General features: G+C 37.9%; 1 protein-coding gene across 5 annotated transcripts in view; it reads left to right on the plus strand.

The window, feature by feature from the left end:
- LOC140547154 (LIM and calponin homology domains-containing protein 1-like) overlaps positions 1-21,831 on the plus strand; it is a 62,444-nt gene that overhangs the window by 30,648 nt on the left and 9,965 nt on the right. For 2 of the 5 annotated variants that reach the window (XM_072670737.1, XM_072670739.1), the window contains exons 9-18: positions 5,346-5,567; positions 7,204-7,242; positions 10,018-10,147; positions 12,379-12,533; positions 13,990-14,464; positions 15,242-15,533; positions 16,000-16,115; positions 16,227-16,326; positions 19,442-19,467; positions 19,643-19,756. In XM_072670737.1, the coding sequence (XP_072526838.1) occupies positions 5,346-5,567; positions 7,204-7,242; positions 10,018-10,147; positions 12,379-12,533; positions 13,990-14,464; positions 15,242-15,533; positions 16,000-16,115; positions 16,227-16,326; positions 19,442-19,467; positions 19,643-19,756 (1,669 nt within the window). Of the gene's footprint in view, positions 1-1,997; positions 2,380-3,654; positions 3,991-5,345; positions 5,568-7,203; positions 7,243-10,017; positions 10,148-12,378; positions 12,534-13,989; positions 14,465-15,241; positions 15,534-15,999; positions 16,116-16,226; positions 16,327-19,441; positions 19,468-19,642; positions 19,757-21,831 lie in introns of all 5 variants that reach the window. The other 3 variants (XM_072670741.1, XM_072670740.1, XM_072670738.1) reach the window with 3 other exon arrangements.

Genomic DNA, 21,831 nt, shown 5'->3' on the forward strand with positions numbered 1-21,831 from the left:
TACTAATAATACATTTAATTTGAGCATAGACCAAGTGCCACTGAGAATATAACAGGAAAATAAAGTACTGGTATTGAACAGTAAGAGATGTATTTAGCATTGACTACTTATTGTTTTACCTAAAGGACTCTTTACTTAAAGGTCTTATAGGGGAAAAGAAGAGAGAGAAAGAGGCATTACTGGGGAAGCCAGTTTTGTAACGTGTAAGTAAAGCCATTCAGAATGGTTTGGTGTGAAATTCTCTGTTCTAGAGAAACTTGCAGAGAGTACCATCTGTCTACCATCTGACCCCCAAAAACAACAAAATAAAAAGACATGATGCCCATTATTTTAACATGGGTGTCTGAATATTTGCATACGATTCCAGCTTGAATGATTTCTGCTACAGAATAAATTTTACACTAACACTTACGTTCTGTGGCAAAAAATGTGGCAAAGGTGATGGATTACATAGTTAAGTGCTACTTAGTGTACCTTTAAGGATTGTGAAAAAGAGCTGGCATAGTGTCTTTATAGCCTGGCTTAGCGTAGTGTTGGATTATGCAGAACTGGCAGCTGATTGACAATGGCTTTCTTATGCGAGCGTGTGATTTAATGGCATTTAATGTGTGTTTGGCCTGTGAGAGTGAGAAAGTAAGAGAGCATCTATGAGGTTGTTTACAACTTGCACTAACGTGTTTTATGGCTGGATATACTTTGGTCGGATTCCATTTACATGTTTTACTAAAATCTGGTGTAACTAGATAAGAGCTGATCTAACTTTCCAACATAAAATAGCACATCAACAAATACATTGTCAATGAACACCTGTTACTACCAGTGTAGTGTATAGGTTGTATAACATAGTATATATAGGTTGCATATATATAGTATATTTGTTTTTAGCATTGTAATCTCAACATTGCAGTTGTTTATGATCGTGAGTCTTAACAAATAGTGCTGATATCTGTGTGGCTACATAAAAGATAGACTAGGATTAGCTTTTGGCCTAGCGTGGACACATTCTCATTTCCTGTCTTTTCGCATCCTTGCACACTGCTTTCGGTGTCCCTTCCTCGGTTACTGGCATCACTCGGAGCCCTGTTGATGAGGCCTGGTTTACGTAGCTTTTAGATGTCATAAATTTTCTGATATATAGTCTGATGATAATGTGCACCAGTGTTACTGATGAACAGTTGTGATAAAGATTGACTAAAAAAAGAAATACAATGTGGGGCAAGAAACCTGGTGTTTGTACTTTTTGAGAGCATAAATGTTAACAAGTGAAGACTGTTTGGAATTGGCCTGTTTTGGTCCAACCAGCCAGTTTCTTTTTAAGGAGGAGACAACAGTGTTTAAGACTCATGGTATGTCACGTCCATGTATTGAACTCCCATTATTCCAATATGCCAACATAAATACAGTTTTCCATTCTATAACCTTTACGTCCCCCTTTCCTGTCACTTACGACCTTTTCTTTTTGATCAAATATGTGAAATATGTGTAATTTTGCCTCTCACTTTAACCATTGATCTCAACAAGTATCCACATCGACCACATACAATAGAGATGCATTTTAATAAAAATATAAATTGAGTCCAGCTAAAGTATGTCCATACACAATTCAGTCATCAAACGCAAATAATTGCAAGGTGTAAATGACTTCTCTGATTACCTCAGAATATTTGAGTGATCGGATCTGATGCATTCTTATTTTACCATGTAATCTTGGCTTTGTCATAAGGTCAAGTGGAATCCAAATGTGATCCGAGCACAGCATGTTGATGTGAGGTGTAAACAGCCTATGAATGAAATACAGTGTGCAAGTGTGGTCGATGTGTGTGTGGTACCTGAATGTGTCTAAAGGATTTCGCTTGGCTGTACTGCATCTTGCTTTTCTTCTATCTGCATCTTCTTTTTTTTTCTCGCCCCTCTATTTATTTTTTCTCTCCATTCTCTCTTCATTTTCCTCCATCAACTGCTGTCCATACACTCACATAGTGGAGGTGCAAACACAGCCTCTGCTCCGACCTCAACCTTTGAATCTTCGCAAGCTTTGGCGGCTGATGTGAAACGCTCCTTGGTGGAGAGGGAAGCACTGGAGATAAGGTTGGCAGAGAAAGCAAGGGATGAGAAGGAATATGAGGAAGATGAAGAGGAGAATGAGAAGGAGAAGCAGCCAGACTTGGAGAAGGATGACATGATGGCACGCCGAACTGGTGTGTTTCAGAAGGGAATTAGTGGGACATCCTACAACCAGTTTCTGCCACTGCCAGGCACCAAGAAAAACATGGCTCCTTTTGGGCAGAAAGAAGGATCCCCACTAACCAGAGCTACAGTTAAAGACCCTCTAATGCTGGAGAAAAACATAAAGACAAAGCGGTTCAAGGTTGGACAGAGGTGGGAGTACTGAAGGTCCATGGTGACCTCAAACTTGTGTGTGTTTGTTGTGCATCTAATATGACTTGTAGTGCATCTGTATACATTAACAGAAGCCCTAGAGCTTATGTTGTCTGGAGCTGTTTGCCAAGTATGTGTTTGTGAAACAGTTCCAAGCTGGCTGGTGGGAGTGATAGGGTAGAATAGTTTGGAGATGATTTATTTTCCTTATCCCAAATGTAACCAATCAGCCAAGACACATTTGGTGCCTTAGTCTTGCATTGAAGGTACGAGGTAGCTAATGTAGCTAACAAGTAATGGTGGCTGAAGTGAACTATATATGTAGCACATCACATACCTATAAACTTACAAATACAGACAAATTCACTTGCTAATGTGGTTTCTGAGACTGAGACTTATCTAGGATAGAAATGTATAAAGGGTTGTCCCATAGCTAAAAAGCACTGGTTTTAGAGTATTTTCCAACAATATAAAACCCACTTTGCAGAAAACACCATGCTAGCCATGTTATCAATATGCTGGCCCTGTAACTTCATAGGATTTTAAAATATTAGTAGGACACCAGGAAGCTGTACATAAAAATGAAGAAGCATTGTGTGTCCTATATGATAAGCAGTGTTTTAGATGGTATAATAAAATTATTAGTCATTAGAAATGACTGATAGTTGAAATAAAACAGAACCCTACTGCAAAGAAATATGCATTAGCATGGAGTAAATTCCACAATATCACACTAATATTTAATTAGCAGTGTATGGCTTGTAGCAAGGTGGTAACAGCAATGCCCTGTGCATGGTTAGCTGGGGTTTGATTACTCTCTCAAGCATGAACACTTTGCAATACCAATTGCGAGTCTCTAGTCAAGACTCCGGATTGATGCAATTGCCATTAATCAAGAGTTGATCCTTGTTATGTACCACCCTGCCAGGCTTAGCACCAACCCTAATCTAACACACCTGGCCTATGTAACAATGTTGTCTTAGGGAGCATCTAAATATGAGATCCAGGTGTGGTAGATCTGAAAACTATAGGGTGGTAGATTTCCGGGACCTAGACTGGACCTAGACCTAGACATCTCTATTGTAAAATGAAAATGTGTTCAGCTTTCATTACATGTTGGCTACATTAGGTGTGTAGTGCAATACTGAAAAAGCTAACTCTGGACACTGGTACATCTGAGGAATGATGTGTTTTTAGCAAGCTATTCACTCACATTTTGCTGCTGTGGTGTGTTGTGTGATAGACTATGCTCACTACCAAGTGCTCTTTTAACAGAGATGAACCGGTAAACCTGGAACCAAAGCCTGCATTGGCTTCTGCAGTTGCTCACAAGGAACCAGCTGTTCTCAGTTTAGCTTCAGCCCACAGTGATGTTCGCAGTGTGGGCACCAACTTCTGTGATGATTATGATGATAAGCATGGGGATGAAGGTTATCTGCCTGACCCAGAGAAGGATGACATGCTTGCAAGGAGAACGGGAGTAAACCATAAGCAGAGTGGGGGTCCTGTACATGTATTTCTGCCTAAACCTGGAGCTGTCAAAAACAAAAGTGCCACTGCTGGTGGGCAACACCAGTCCAACGAAAAGGAGAAAAAAAACACACAGGACAGGTTAGGCCTCCGAGGCGTGGAGTGTGCATGAATGTGTGTTTTATGAAAATCTTTAGGTCTGTGTTCAGTGTGTGGGAGTGTACAAAAAGCACTGTTGAATTTGATGTGTTTTGATATAGCTGTCATGGATACCACTTAGGGATGTGCCTTGAAGACAGTTTGAGCATAAGCTTGATGTTGACCCTGTCTAATACAGAGGGTGCCAGTACTGCACCTAGAGATATACCTATCCTGCTCATCTCCTTCAGAAATCACTCATTAGCTGAATGAGGTGTGTTAGATCTGAGTTGGGTATGGAACCTGCAGAAAGGAAGGATCTCCAGGAGGACTAGTGCTCTAAATTTAACTGTGATGATTTGATTTTCATCTTCCCTCAAATGTAGTTGAACAGCTAAGACATGTTTGGTGTTTTAATTTAGCTTCTTCTTTAGTTTTGCACTGATGATATTGGCTATGCTTCATATTTCCTGCAGTATAAAAAACAGTATTTTTTTTAGATTACTTCAGTAGAATGTGATCCTACTGAGTGGGGTATAGGCCTCTATAACCTTTATTATAGCCTTATAGCTCCAGTGCAAAACTAAAGAAACAAATGTTAAACCATAAATCTAGTCTGATCAACTATGCTTGATGTAAAGAAAAAAGGGGTTGTGACTGCTTCTTATGCAAAATATAAAAGTTCTGTTTTTCATAAATATCCCTACTAATTTTTGTTGTTGCCAAAAGTTATATGGGTTTGGCTTATTCAGCAGACATTCAGAGTTTACTTTTGCTTAAATATTCTGGGCACATTATTGTCTGGTCCATTAGGTGATTGCTTTGATGGTGAAAGATTGTCAAAATTTGAAAGCAGTGGGAGTATGAAGATACAGAGAATGGAACACTGCACAAATTATTTTTTTTTATTTCTGCTTGCGTTATAATGTGTATTTTGTTGATTCTAACATTTCACTTTGATCATTTGTAAAGCAGTTTTTTGTGCCTTTTGTTTATTTTTTGTTGTTTTTGTGTTTTTTTGCATCAGGTGTTGAAAGATTGGGCAAGCTTAATAGAACATTGGCATTTAGAATGTTATTAGTATGGTTTTCTGAATGATCCCAGAGACTCAAGACTGTGAACATCTCTATCTACACCTCTATGTACTATAGCATGGGCTTAAGTTACTCTAAGAAATTTGACAACATTGTTCTGCTAAAGCTTGTTCAACCTCACAACAACAACTAAACAAGAATGCATTTGCAGATGGAGCATGGACTGGTCAGATGGTCAGTTGTAAGAATTCGGAAACATATAGGCAAACAGAATTTAACACTCCTCAAATGCTTCTTTACAAGTTCACTCCTCTTTCGCTTTAGTAACCAAGGGAACCCCCCCAGCTGCACCACTAGTGCTGTGATCCCACCTTCCGCAGACGTTGAGAACATGCCTGAGAAGTGCCCTCAGATGCTGGACAGGCAGGAGGAGTTCACTGAGGGTGTGATGGGTACTGTTTTAGGTGGGGCCATTGCCAAAAGCCCGTTACCTGACCCCAACCCACAGCGCCCGTTTTGGCTGGAAGACGATGATCTCCCCCCAACGTGAGGAATCCCCGTAGAAATACATACACCCCCACACACACACACGCACATTCCTATCTTTATGGGAACACATGTATTACTGTGTTTAAATGCTACAATGCTACCCTACTTTTTTGGTCTCCACATAAAGTAATTGTTTGGATAGAAATACACAAACATGCATAAAGCGTTTCCAAGTACACCCACAATCTCTCCCTTACAGCTAACACTCAAATGATGCGCTGCTTTGATGCATTTAAAATATGCTTTTTGCTGCACTACAGCAATATATATATATTTATATATGCTTGGATGACGGTGCTTCAGAGGCGATAGTTGTCATGTTGGGAAAAAGAGCTTACAGAACTAGAGAGGGCTAATTTAGCTTTATACACATCTAAATAATGTTGACATATGTATGTACAATATTTGACTCCTTATTATATTGAATATTTCCTGTAACAACGAAAAAGAAAGAAAATAAACACGCAACAGTGGACGTGGAAATTTACTGCTTTACTAAGTGCTTAAACATTTGCTTATGGGGGTGTTTGGGAATGGAGCAAATTATTAATCATAATTATTAATGATTTTTTAACAGGAATACTTTATTTATTTATATTAACTTTGTTATTACGAAGAAAGTGTTTTTCTTGAAACCCACTTACTCAGATTCTGACATCTGAGATGTTCAATTTACAAGTACAATGAGAGCCATCATTATAAGGGTATAGCTGTGCTATAGAGGCCTAATATGTGCTATTAAGCTAATAATCTCATTCGTCATTAGTCATCAAAGATCCCCAGTCATTTTATATACAGCTTCGCATTTTCCACAGATGACCGAATGTAGCGCTGTGTCTCTGTATGTTCTGGCTGAATGACTCTGAGAGCTTGTTATATTATGTTATATTATGAAAATACATTTGATCGGATGTTTTATGTTTTATGTTGCTTGTGCATGGAAACATTTTTCCATATTGTGTTTTTTCTAGTCAATTGTTGTCATGTGCTGATATATTCTGTATTTATTGGGCCATGCAGGAAAACCTAAAGATACTGATTTCATTTTCCAGTGCTGGTTATATTTAGTATTGTATTTTATATAATGACTTATTATGACATATTATGCATATCATTTAAGTATTCTTTGCTTTTTGTTTGAATTATGTGATTACTAGAGATGGAAAATTTAGGTTCAGAATTTTGTTCCAACTCTCCGCTTAGTTTAGTAATTTGATTTATGGAGTAAATAATAATTGGTCAAACTTAGTGTCCAGTGAGATGTCAAGGTCCCAATAAAACTGTGGAGAGGACTTCATAGGGACACGGTTTGAATAAGTTATATCTACAAGTACTACCACGACTGGATACTGCATTTAGGATCTGTAGTGTCTTTAGTGAAAGACCTCTATGTTTGGATTTCCAGCAGGTGTTATAGATCAGTGCATTATGTTTAAATGGCACTTAACTTAACAATTAACTTAATTGACCAGCCAAACAACTTACAATAATGTTTCTATTTACAGACAGATTTTTCTTATTTTCCCTTCCTTTATAATAGAGAGTGGTCTATTGTATTTCATCATGATTTTGTTCTTCGTATCAACCACTCACAAATCTTTGTCATTTTTTTCATCAATTTCTAATATTCTAGATTCAGTCACAAGGCTGCTAATGTTTCTGATGAAACAGAGTAAGTTTGAATTTCTCTCTTCCCTCCGCTATTGACATTCCTCTTTCCAGCTCTCGCTGCTGCAGAATTGAGCTTTTGCATGGATTTTTGTTCTTTAAACAGAGGCTTTGAATTATGTTGCATAATTTGCATAATTTCTGACACACGTGCATGCAGACAGACATGTTTTAACCTCTCTGGATGAATTTGCTGTGGTGGAAGCGCTCACACACAAACGGACACACAGGCTTTACTCTGAGCTCTACTTTAGCATACACAGTTGCACCACAGTTCTGAGAATGTATTTGAAAAGCATCTTTTGGCTGGTTTACTGACTTAAAGTGAGTTTCCTATATGCATGAGTTTCAGTGCTATTAAAGGGGAATTCCTCTAAAATCGATGCATAATTCAAAGTTTTTATTACAACATCCTTCATGTTAAAACCTTACCTTCAAACTGTTGTAAATTAGTGTCTCGGGCTTCAGGCAAAGTGTTTCTAAGCATTTTCATGTAATAAATTTCTGTAATGTAGCTTATAGAGGCATTATAATTGTTTGTAAATTGTAAATTATAACAATTTAATTATAACGCTTTGAAAAGTTGGTGGAATTCCTATTTAAGATGATTCTTGGTCATGGGTGCATGTCTGGAATTGGCAGATATTTTTATTTATCAGTGTAACTAAAATGAACAATAAGAAATCTGGTAACAATTTATTTTGACAGTCCACAAAACAGGTACATCTAAAAAACAGAATCATGAAAGTTCATTTTTGTTCATAATATTAGAAAAGGTAAACTGTGATATATTTTATATTTATGTAAAGAGACATATTTCAAGCCTATTTTTGTTTTACGTTTAAACAGTGTGAACTTTTTCACAATATTCTGATTTTTAGAGATGCACCTGTAAACTCATTGGAAGTGGTCACATTGTCTTTAACTAATATGCAACTAAACATCTATTATGAACTCTATAAATCTAATCCTAAAACTAACCTTAACCTAACCCTAACTAATCTTACCCACAGCCTAAGCTAACTTTAAATTGGTAGAAAATCTAACATATTTAACCAGATTAACCAGATAATAGTTATTTTGTGTAGGAAATCTACAGTGGACTCTCAAACTCTCAAAGTTTGCCCAACAATCTTTTTGCAGCTAATAAGATGACTGATAATCTGTAAAAAAAAAAAAAAAATCTAAATGGGCCACTGCAGTTCATAATCAGTGCACACCTAAATAGCATTGTTGGCTCTTTTGGGAAACTGGACCTTTCATTCTATCTTTCCTTCCTCCCAGAACAGAAGAGTCATATGCAAAAGTTTGGGCACTACTGTATCTAAGTGGAAATAAAATCCTCTATAGGAAACAAACATTGTTAATAACAATTACGCTGAAAAAAACACTTAAGTTCAAATGACAAACGCTTTTCCTCACTACCACTACGTAACTGCTCCTTGGGATCAGTAATTTCTGGCTACAGTCCTGTCAGCCCCATTCAAAGCTACAGTTTTAAAAAACAATGGCAGTCCAATGGAGTCCGCCCTCTGTAGCAAAATTAAAAAAATATTTAAATATTTAAATATTTAAAAATAGATTCTAAAGACCCAATAAGGAAAGTATGAGAAAGTATGAGAAATTTGCATGAAACAAAAAGGTGGTTTTGTATACTGGGCAAAGTTTCAAAGGCATACCACAGCAGCAACCTGAAGAGAAAACACATAGACATCACCTCGTGGACAGTTACCCCTTGCTGGTGGCCCTTTCGTCCGCAATTACAGTGCTTGGCCCTGTGTCCGCGGTAGGTGGGAACCAGCCTTTATTGAAGCTTTGTAAATCCGTTGTAGCGAGATGCTCGCGTTATTGAAGCGATACATTTGCCTTCCTCCTACCTTAGAATCAACCTAAAGATTTAACCTAAAAAACAGATTCTAATCTGAACATTTTCTCTATGGTAAGGTTAGACTAAATGTTAAGATTAGAATCTGGTCTTTTAGGTTGAGTGACTGAGCCGGGGTGTGTGTGTATGTGTATGTTTGTTCCTGTTGTTTTGGCTTGACGGGATCATCTAAATCATCATCAAATCTAATTGCTCTGAACTCTGTTCAGACAATATTTCTTTATGTAGGGTATGTGTAGGGTATGACATAAATACAGTAGATCACATACACTTTGATATGCGCTATAAATACCCCACTTCACAGTGGTGGCATCTGCTTTCTTTTAAGGAGTGGTCTGCTGGGGCAGTAGCATCTCGACAGCAGACAAGAAGAGACTGAATAAACTCATAAAGAGGGCCAGCTCTGTCCTGGGATGCTTCTTAGACCCAGTGCAGGTGGTGAAAGACAGGAGACATGCTGGAGAACAGCTCTCACCCCATGCATTAGACTCTGGCAGCACTGGGCAGCTCCTTTAGTGACAGATCTTCACTGCTGACTATAATGCTGAAGGTCTTTTATTCAATTGGTTAAACAATAGAAAAAAACTCGTTTTAATCCACATTTTCACAGACACTGAGAACAACAAATGTAATCTCACCAGGAGTGTCCAAATATTTGCATATGACTGTATGTGTATTGTTCTATTGCTAATATAAATTTCATTTAGTCATTTGTGTTAATGCCATATGATAACTGTTTCTCTGGATCTACTTTTTTTCTAGCATTTTTCATTTTTCACTTAAATGCTTCTCAGGTGAAGGTGTTGCTTTGGACATGGCTTTGGGCTTCACCTCCTTTTTTTATTTCTGCTCAGACGGTTAACTCTGCTTTTTGGTCTTGCTTGGTGTTTATAGGAGCGTCAGTTTGATTGACATGCGTGATGAGGAAGAGGTGGACACCCTGTCACCACACAGCCAATTGCGACATGAGAGGCTGCACAACCAATACAACAAGCTGAGAGAGGAGGAAGACCAATGGCAGGATGTAAGTCACACAAGTGCAGTATACACAAATATTGTATGCTTGAATGCAGCCCTACACTGCTGTACAGAAACATACTGTAAGCAAGAACACATGTTCACACACATCATCACTTAGACATAATAAATACTTGCTTTTTTGCTTGGTTTCTATTGTGTTTGTTGGTGACATTCTTTCCAATAGTGATCCCTTTCACTTTCTTGCATACATTCTGGGACATTTAAGCAGATGAAGTCAAGCCTTTCTGCAACCTTTACAACTATCCCAACAAAGTTCAGACAAATGCCAGCAGCTATGAGAGAAAAACTTTTGGCTGAGGTTCAGGTGGCTTCTACTTTGTGGTAGAAAGCCAGATCCTCTGCTTACAAGTGGAGCAAGAAGTGGTGATGGTGGTGGTATATTGTGAAACCGGCATTATGAACACATGGACAAGCAAGAGATGGAGTCTATAGGGCTTTAGATTCGGTGAGCAGGGGCTTCGGGCATGGTCCTCCTTTCAAAATCTTGTTATTTCAAAACTCTACTTCCAGCCACAATGATCAGTGGCCCTGCTTTCAGAGTTTTATCGTAAGGTGCTCTTTTTGTCCTCATACGAGTTGCCAGCCATAATGTAGTAGGCCTTAAAGGATGGTTCTGGACAGCTGCTTGCTCATTGTAATATAACACAACATAGCTGTTGCTTAAAGAATGTGAATGTAGTATTTACTGCTAGTCTGCTTTGCAAATGGTAATACACAGGGAATGGTAGGAATACAATAAAGGGACATTATGTGAGAGAAAGTGCGTGCCTTTATTTTAACGCCTGACTATAAAATATAAAAATATTTATAAAAAATGTGTGCCAGTTATCAATTTAAGGGGTCTAAAATTCTGACAACTGTTTCCATCAGCCAAGATAATTTTCATTTTCTTTTTTCATTTTATACTTTATTAGTTTCAGCTGAATAGTGCTTTACTAACTAATCTTAAATAAAATCAATATTATAGCACAGGTGGGAGAGTTCCTCTTGTTTTTTTATTGCAGCTTGTAGTAATTTGGTAAAGTTGACCTGCAACTGTCTTGCTCTAAAAATTCACTACACGTTACATTAAACACGTTATTTATAGAGAAAGTCACCTCTGATGATGACTGCCAAAGTGTTATCTTTAAGACTACGAGTGACTTTAAGCAGTGCTATCACCACCAATTTTTTGGTGTGCATCAATCCATTGCTAATGAACAGGGGGTTGAAGGAACTTGGCATGTACGTATCAAGCCCAGGTGACTTATGTGATAAATTCCAGAAAGGATGATGAGTGGTTGAGGTCATAGATATGTTGGTAGGTAGGTAGGTCATTTAAATAGTTTGAAACCATCTTCAACAAGCATTTCCCAATGACTCAAAGTGATCAGATTATCTTGAGAATATTAGATTGGAATTATTCTGGGAGGTCTGACCATAAATTGACATAAGCAGTTTTTGAATCCATAGGTTTCACATACAGTAGCTGTAAAGGGTATGCATATCATGTTGGTCTTTGGTGGGAATGTACTATGCCTTGTCTCACCACCACTTATTTTGCAGTATATGAACACTTTATCCACATACTAATGCTCTAATGTTAATGTTACTCAGTAGAAATATCATAGAAGAGGGCATGATCAAGCACCTCATTTAGTGTATGGTAGAAGCACTCTTAGACAGCCTGTTAACTAAAGGGGTTCACAGAACCCGCCTTTGATTCTTCCAGGTCTTTCACTTATCCCCATGTGTATCTTGGAGCAACTGGAAAAAAAGAATTCTTTATTTCCTAATCCTAAATGGTGCTGAGGTTGCCTACACACAAGTAACCTTTAGAAGAACTGTATTCTTCTCTCTGGACCCTTCTCTCAAAATTCATGTCCTGCTTAAGGCCTTCATCCATATTGTGTCTCTGTAGTTCTGCAAAAGTCAAGGCTGTTCTCTGGTGGGGGTTGTCTGCTTTAATGTGCCTTTCTGGAAGACTTCTTTTATTCCATGTTGCACAGTTTCTATGGAACTGTTTTCTTGCTGATAGGTATGGGACACTCTATATGAGTGGGTACCCACCTACAGTAGTTACACATTTAGTATGTCAGTTTTAAGGCTGATACAGCTCACAGAATCATATAGGGGTCTGTCAAAAGCTACATTTTTAAACAGCATAACACAAACATCCATGTCAATGAAAAAAAAATGAAATATTAACTTTGCAAGCACTGTCTCTGTCTCTAGGACCTTGCTCGATGGAAGAATCGAAGGCGGAGTGCCTCCCAGGATCTAATAAAGAAGGAGGAGGAGAGGAAGATGATGGAGAAACTGATGTTGACAGAGGGAGGTGCACATCGCAGGAAGAGCATCAAAACTTACAAAGAGATTGTGGAGGAGAAGTATGGAGAATTCTCTAAATCTAATCTCTGCTTCAGTCATTCATTTTTTTTTTGTTTTACCCTATCATTAACTCTGCCCGCTCCTGACTTCTCCCATGTTTGCTTCCTGTTCTAGGCCCTTAGCTTTAGTGTTTTTACTTGTGAGTATAGTTGATGCTTTCTTTTGGGATTTTTTAGTTTGATGGTAACGTAAATGTAGATGAATGATTATTGTCATAATGATCTGTGATGAACATTACTATTAAGATAAGATAAGATAAGATAAGATAAGATAATCCTTAAGATAAGATAATCCTTTATTAATCCCGCAGTGGGGAAATTCTCAGTGTATTATAGATTATAGTGTATTATAGATCTCTATAATTCTCAGTGTATTATAGATCACAGTACTGTGGGTTTAAAACACTTGAATGAGTGTACATTGTAGGAAATTATTAAGAAACAAAGTCATATGAAAAGCATGTGAAAAAGAATGAAAGAATTTAGCACTGAATTTAATCAGTTACTGCAATATACAATGTTAAATCTAGGCTGGTTTCTAGTACGGCTGTCTCAATCCTAACCAGTGGATTGAGATATGGGCCTGATCCAGTCATATTTTAATGGATCGTTATTGGCTATTTTAAATACAAATTTAGTTATTTCTTTGTTTTAACCATGGTGTTCAGTGCGCCATCTGGTGTCCTCAAGACAACATTTAAAGACATTACTGCCACCAGCAGTAAAGACAATTCTCAGAAGGTAAATAAAAAAGTCTGCAATGTGGAGCTATTTTATAGTGGAACATGAACACATAACATAATATCTGACATAAAGCCTTTAAAAAAAAAAACAATTTAAAACCTAATAAAACAGTGTTTCTTTATTTTTAAACCAGCACTGAAGTGTGCATTCAGGAGGAAGCTAACACTAATGCTGGGATACTGTTAAAAATCCTTGAGGAACCTTTGGAGGTTCTTTCATTTGAAAATGTGAAGGAACCTCTTAAGGTGCTTTAAGAAACCCTTAAGAAAAGGGTTTAGAAAAGGTTCCTTTAAGGTTCATTAAGCACCTTAAAATATTCCTCAAATATCTTATATTGTAAGATTGGAAAGCTTAATAACTTGACCGGGACTTCCCCATCTAGTCTTGTCTTTGGTAGAAGTAGCCTTTTAGTTGTTTTAGTCTTAAAACCACATTGCACCTGGAAGCATTAGTATAGAGTTATATAAGTCTATGGTAACCATTTCAACCCTAAAAGATCTTCATTGTAGTGGTCTAATAACAGAATTCTAAGAGCAATATTTGATTTGAGTTTTTTTTTATAGTGGCACTTTCTCATGCTGTGCTCCTATTACGGCATCTGTTAACGTACTGTATATCTTGAGATAATGCTTTTTTTATCACCCATTTATACAGTCCTAGCCCATTGTGTAATCAGTCTTTCTCTGTATCTTTACCCCTAACTTTCATCTAGGGAGCGTCGTGAGCAGGAACTACATGAGCTCTACTGTAAAGCTTCAACTCCAGAGGAGAAGGCGGCTGTGCTACAGCGCTATGCTCTTCGCTTCACTATCAGCGATGCTATACTAGAGAAACTACAACTCCCAAAACTCCCTTCTGCTACAACAGCAATCATCACCTCCTCTCCCACTCACTCCAAGCAACAGCTCACAAATCCACTTCAAGAAGAAGCAGAGGTTTCAGTGGCTCTGCAGCATTCCCAAAAACAAACACCACCCACCATCCAGACCCACAAGCAGATGTCTCAAAGTTCAGTACATGACTGCCCCAAAACCCCAGAGTCATTATCCACACATGTCTCAAAAGTTCCAGAAGTCCCACTCTCACCTACCCGGATACCCCCTGCACCCTCCAAACCCGTGCCACTGCTGACTCCGAAGCCTTACAGCCAGCCTAAACTTAATCAAGCTTCTTACAAAACATTTAAAGTGAGTCAGAGGAAGTTATTTTGTCTACTTGAACAGCTGACTATGAGACAGAAGGATCAGTCACAGCAATATACAATATAATGACAGTGTAGCAATAAATTAAATGTAATTTCCCCCCATAGCAAATCTTTAGTTTTGAACTGTAGATATAAGGCTGATGTTGTTAACAAGTAATGTTTAGTACAGGAAAATTAGCATTAGCATTGTGAGAACAGTCACTACTTGCCTACTGCTGCCTACACTACACAACATTTGTGTCTTGCAAAATGTTATTTATTGTTGTTCTCATAATTAATTCATCATCTTTAATTAGTATTACTATTACTAGTGCTAAGCCAATCGGTACAATATACAAGCAATTTTTAACTTTAGAGTTATGCAGTGCAGTTATCAGCATGCAGATCCCAAAGTAGCAAAGTAGTTCTATTTATTAAGTTAGTAGAGCATCACAATGAGTTTGAAGCTGTTATTCTAAGGCAAGAAATACTACGTAATGTTAAATAAAGGATCTTTATTTAGGGTATTAGGAAATTTATATATATATATATATATTTTCCATGCTAGTGCTAATAGTGATTCGTAATAATAACAGTTGGTAATATCATCTATGATATATCTACATATTCTATTTGCACATCTGTTTTGTTGTTGTTGGTACATGCATATATATATATATATATATATATATATATATATATATATATATATATATATATATAAATGACTAGCTCATTTACTAAACTCCTTCACTAAAGTACAGTGTGTGTTTTGCCACAGACTGATGGATTGGTGCGTTTAAATGGGGAATGCGGCGTGGAGGAAACAAGAGAGACACCAGCGGTTACACCAGTAGTGCGACCTGTCTCCTTCTCCCCTAAACCAGCAGCCAACAGTCACCAGCAAGAACTGAAAATCTTACCAGCCAGTGAGAGCACAGCACAAGAGAATACACAGACCTTATCTATGGTCTCCAGTGAGATAAAGGAGGAGGGGGATGGTCCCTGCAGTCCTCAGGAAAAGATTAGTGAAGAGGAGAGTTCTACAACACTTACACATTCAGAATCAACAGGTTTGAGGCTTTTTTTAATACATTTTAGTTAAAAGTCAGTGTTTCCTTTACCCCAAAAGAATAACTTACGATATCTGCAGTGGTCAAATTGTTCAAAAAGAATTTAAGGAGGATTGTGCGTTTAAACAAGGTGGAAGTGGGGGTACTCCAGATACCACCAAGGCATTTGATGTGTAAATCTTAAATACAGATGGATTTAAATGATCTGTAATAGTTTAAAGCAACTACAAATACATTTTGTCATTTTTATAGGCATTGGGGAGGGTTGATGGGGAAGGGGTATTTGAAGTTATGCTCTTTGGTTTTGTACTGAAGCTGCGAGCCTAAAACTAAGAAATAATATACTAAACAAAAGATTCAAATGAGGATGCAGATCAGCACTGAACTGAATTCAGTAAAAGGTGATATTTATGGTGATATTTAGGTGATATATATGACAACTTGTGGTTGTTTTCATTTGCAACAGAGAAGCAGACCGTTTGTGAAGCAGCGAAACGCAACTGCATCATCAAGACGACTATCGTGACTGAGCTTACACAGACACACTTAGTTCCCACAACAGACATATCCAGTACTGACCAGGTAATGCCATTTATTACAAATATTCATTGTAATGAGTAAATTGTTCCAGTAATATCTTTTTGCAACATCCTGTAAATGTCAGTCTTTAAATCAATGTTATTTTTTTACTAGTTGAGCAGTTCAGATACTTCAGCCCAGAAGCCTTCTGATGAGTTTTCCTCCGCTGACTCTAGACAAGATGATGTTATGTCCCATTCACTCTCTCTGACAGGTAATACAATTATGCTGTCCATGGTTATTTGCTTTGGAGTAATGGTCATGCGGTTGAAGATAAAATATTATAGTCTGATGCTGCTTTTTGGTGTTCCTTGGACGGTCACAGTAAATACAGCTTTACTCCAATTAGGAACTTTAAATAACGTTAAATATATTTCCACCACAATGTAACAGAAAGCATGGTGGTCCTTGATGTGCACAACATATTTTACACATTTGCAGTGTATTTATGTGTATTGTGTAATATATCAGTTTGTAACAGCTGTGTCTAATTAAGTTTTTAGTTTTCCATTATGTGTTGGCTGTTATACTTCAGCGTACAAGACGAAAAAGTGGTGTTTTCCAGTTTTCAACACAAGTGATTATTTTATAGCTGCCTTATGGAATAACATTTACTTTGGATTTTCTTTAAATCCACATTTTATTCAATTTTAGCTTAATTTTCTGCTTCTGGCCCTGTTCCTCTTTCTGTCTTTCCTATCTTCTTGTGTATTCCGTCTTCTCTTCTCTCCGGCTGGTTTTGGGGTGTGTGTGCATTTATGTGTGTGTCAGACCCCTCACACACCTCCAGTAGCTCTAGGCTGCGCTGGGAGTTCTTCGCTCCAACAGGTAAAAGTGACTAATTGCACAGGGGTGGCCTAACCTGGCTGTGTTTTGGGGTCAGGGTGGAATATGAGGTCATGCTCATCCACCCAGCCCTCTCTCGCTTTTTGTGTTCTACTGTGGGTCCAGTCCTTGTTGATCTGTCCATTCTGAGACGCTGCACAACCTGCTGAGGGCACTATATGAGAGTGAAAGGACTGAACTAGTTGTTGTTAAAGGGCCCATATCTTACAAAGTTTGTGTTTCTCATATATGCTAATTACAGACTGAAACACAAATGGGTGGAGGTAACCTACTGTCTACCAAATATGTGGATCTGTGTAAATGTGTAGCTTTCCATGACATCACAACAAGAGAGCACATCACAAAATGGGCTGTTGTTGCAACTTTGTTTCCTGAAATAGACTGTACAGAGAGAACGGTATGGTATGAAGCTTTTTTATGATATGGTCCCTTTTAAACAGCACTATGCTCCATTCTGCCCTCACTAGGCTTCCCTAGTAAGAACTATGGGGTAAATAGTGTAAATCATATACGCTAATTGCTGGTTTAAAGGGTCGTTTTTTAGTATTCTCCATGGTGCTTTAGATTTTGAACAAGTTCATAGTTCTGAAAATGCTCAGTGTTCATTCGCCATGTTTTTGTGTTCACTGTCATGTCCTGTTTTGTTTTATGGTATTTAGTGTCTTCTTTAGCTGTGTTGTCAACTAGGATTGGGCGATTTGACAGTATTGTTGGCACAATATTACATGTTTTGTATTGAGACAGTGATCAACAACTGCTGATACATTTTGAATGCTTTTTTAACAGTGTGGGAACTTAGCTGACAATTCTGTTATTCTGTTAATTCTGTTATTCTGTTCAGCTAATGCAAAGTTCACACTTCACGATTTTAGCCCTGATTTAGCACTGATTTAACAGTTTTGGAGCTCGCCGTCACAGAGCCCCTAATCAGCAGCAAATCTGCATTTATTCAGCTCTGGATCGATTGATATTTCTGAACTTTTCAAAAATGTGATTGAGAGCTCGCTTGATGCCTTGCAGATGTCTGAAACAAATCTAGCAGGCTAAATATTTGAGGAATGTCAGAGAGTCAAGATGTGAGGTGTGGGAAAACCAAGGGGAGGAGCTGTAAAACATTCATATATACATGGCTACATGTAGAAATACGTTTTAATGCTTGTGTGTGTTTTCGTGATAAGGCATTGTTTGGAGAGCAGATATACTTGGTGAGGAGACCTGTGAAGAACCTTTTAGAGGATTAAAGAACATAACATAACACAAATGTTATATACCATTTTTAGGGGTCTTTCTAGAACCATTACACAATGATGTTGTTTATGTCTTGTAATGATTTTTTTTTTGTTTGTACAACAACACTGTCCTCTTGTGGCAAAGTAGACTTGTTTTTCCTATCTGGGCAGATACACCATGCAATACCAGTCCTAAAACTGTGTTTGCCTACTGGTTTTACATGAGTCAAATGTAAGTCACTCTGACTTAGCTTGTCAGACAAATGGTGTTAATGTTATAAAGGTTCTTCATAATCACACATCTGTTAGCACTATATAAACAAAAGTATTGGGACACCACCTCATTCATTGTTTGTTTTCTAAAATCAAGGGTATCAACACCTTTTAGAGATTACTCTGCTTTTGTTGGAGGAAGGCCTTCGATTACATTTTGAAGCATTTCTGTGAGAATTTGATTGCATTCAGTGTCAAGAGCATTATTGTTGGATGGTAACAAACCCACCTCATCCTCATTTGTCCCAAAAGTGTTGAATTGAGCTCCATCATTCCAGAACAGAGATCCACTGCTCCACAGCTGAATGCTAAGAAGCTTTATGAAGCTTTAGCATTGGGCATGGTGCCAACAGGTTCATAGTTATCTGCTACAGAAATTCCTATTCTGTTTGCAGTATTTCTATAAAGGGACTAGACAAGCTGTGTGTGAGCATTTTGCACATATGTGACAGCAAAGGCTGCAACTGTGTTATCAGTGTTTCAATCAGCTAACTGTGCTGTGCTAGTCTCCCTCATATTGTGTGATGCTTACATTGAAGAGATTCTAAGATGTCTTTAGAGCTGTTTGGTCTGGGGCCCATTTAATCAGGGGCTACTTTACTGTTGCCCTTTGAACCCTTAAGTGGGACTTCTAATTACCTGTAATCAATCTCTTTTATTGATTAACTTGTCAACTTTGTACGAGCTTAATTTTTCCCCTATATTTAGGAATTTTAATTTCCACCCTAAATGCACATTTTCAAAATTTACAGAAAAGGGTGGCTGGAAAACCAACTATTGAATGATTTTTTATAGAACCAGTAACATTGACTATTAGAATTAAAAAAGCATCTCCCAACCCTATTGCCAACTTCCCACTGGGATTATTAACACATCATGTCTTACCGTAGCTCAGCAAAAGGCCTTGTGCTGGAGTGAGCATACTGTAGGTGCTTCAAAGCATATCAACACTTTTCTCTGTTCCTTTCTTGTCTTCCCCAGAGGGACTTGACTTTACCAGCGAATGTGTAAGTACCACTAAGTTACTTTAACCTCTCTTCCATCATTTATTCCGCCCCTTTCCTTTTCTGTGTTTCTTTGTGTATTCTGCACAGAGTAGAACTTCTGCAAGCTGTCTGGTTACTTCCCTTTTCCCGCCTCTTTCCTGTTTTCTCTGTATGTATGTATATGTATGTATGTCAGATCGAAACCCCGATTTTAAACCTTGCAAAGCGTGTTGATCACTGGACATGGGATCCTAATGAGGAGCGTAAACGGCAGGAGAGGTGGCAGCAAGAGCAGGAGCGTCTGCTACAGGTACACTATAAGCATCGCAGGTGTGGCGCATGACCTTCCACAGCTTCAGCAATCAGCCCTACCTTTGCTAAACATCCACATTCTGTAAGGAGAGGCTTACAACACTGATTGTAGCCACAATATCTGCAAAACCCCAAAAGAAGCTTGCCACGGTCATCCTGTTGTCATGCAGTCTACTATGTTTCTGTGCAGACAAGGTTGGGCTCAGCATTATCATGATGGCTTAAAAGGGAAATTCCATAATAATTATTTTATCAAAACAATAAAAAGTTGTTCAGACTGGCTTCATGTAAAATGCTTATTGTCGGAATTGCTTATAAAATGGCAACAGCTCATATGCTTGCGGTTGCTATTCTTTATTTGCACAAAATGGAAAAATACAGCCTTGCAAAAGTATTGAACTTGAACTTTTCCACCTTTTGCCACATTTCAGGCTTCAAACATAAAGACATGAAATTGTATTTTTTTTGTGAAGAATCAACAAGTGGGACACAATCGTGAAGTGGAACGAAATTTATTGGATATTTTAAACTTTTTTTAGAAATAAAAAAACTGAAAAGTGGGGTGTGCAATATTATTATTCCTTTACTTTCAGTGCAGCAAACTCACTCCAGAAGTTCAGTGAGGATCTCAGTGAGGACTCTGTCCATAGGACAACAATCAGTCGTACACTGCACAAATCTGGCCTTTATGGAAGAGTGGCAAGAAGAAAGCCATTTCTCAAAGATATCCATAAAAAGCCTCGTTTAAAGTTTGCCACAAGCCACCTGGGAGTCAGCAAAAGACCTGAGACTGGGACAGAGATTTATCCTCCAATAAGACAATGATCCAAAACATAAAGCAAAATCTACAATGGAATGGTTCACAAATAAACATATCCAGGTGTTAGAATGGCCAAGTCAAAGTCCAGACCTGAATCCAAACGAGAATCTGTGGAAAGAGCTGAAAACAAACGTTCTCCATCCAACCTCACTGAGCTCGAGCTGTTTTGCAAGAAAGAATGGGCAAAAATTTCAGTCTCTTGATGTGCAAAACTGATAGAGACATACCCCAAGTGACTTGCAGCTGTAATCGCAGCAAAATGTGGCGCTACAAAGTATTAACGCAAGGGGGGCGAATAATATTGCACCCCCCTTTTCAGGTTTTTATTTCTAATAAAAGTTTAAAATATCCAATAGATTTCATTCCACTTCATGATTGTGTCCAACTTGTTGTTGATTATAATTTCATGTCTTTATGTTTGAAGCCTGAAATTTGTGTCAAAAGGTTGAAAAATACTTTTGCAAGGCACTGTATATGATAGTTTTACATGTTTGCACAAAGCCGGCATCAAAGTACATGCACTGTGCTGTGAGTAAAAAATAACACCAAAATCTATTTTAGTATCATCAACATTTCATGTAACACCCAGAAGACACATGTAGGTTCACTGTTTGCACAGATTAAGTTCACACTATGTAGTCATTGCACAGCAAACTTTGCCCTGTGCATTTAACCTATCCATGGCAGAGAACACTCACACCATTAAATAAGGCAGTGAAAACACACACCCAGGACAGTGGGTAGCGTTGCTCAAGAGCACCTAATCCGTAAATGTTAAGGGAGGAAAAAGTGCCGTTCCTTCACTGCCCCAATCCCCATTTCCTGCCAGTCCAGGGGATAGAACCAGCAACCTTCTGGTCCCAAGCACACTGTTACTGTTGGACCATGGCTGCCATTGATGGCAAATAAAAAGGTTAGAATGTGAACATGCCAACACTGTGAATAATGTTAGCTTGAACACATCACATCATATTACAAAATGGCTCTGTTTACGTTGCAACAATTTATTTAAGCAGAAATTTGGAAGTCGGCGAAACCTTTTAACCTAAGATATCCACAAACTGATCCCTTCCAAATCTAGAGATTCTCTATGAATGCTGATTAATCTTCAGTTTCAATCCTAACATATCCCTACATCTATAACTATATATATATATATATATATATATATATATATATTATATATAATTTTTACAAATTTGCAGTTTTCTTCATCTCAGTTTTCTGCCATGTAATGAAAGCTTAAACCCTGA

This window comes from Salminus brasiliensis, chromosome 24 (genome assembly GCF_030463535.1).
Source record: "Salminus brasiliensis chromosome 24, fSalBra1.hap2, whole genome shotgun sequence".
Classification (NCBI taxonomy): domain Eukaryota; kingdom Metazoa; phylum Chordata; class Actinopteri; order Characiformes; family Bryconidae; genus Salminus; species Salminus brasiliensis.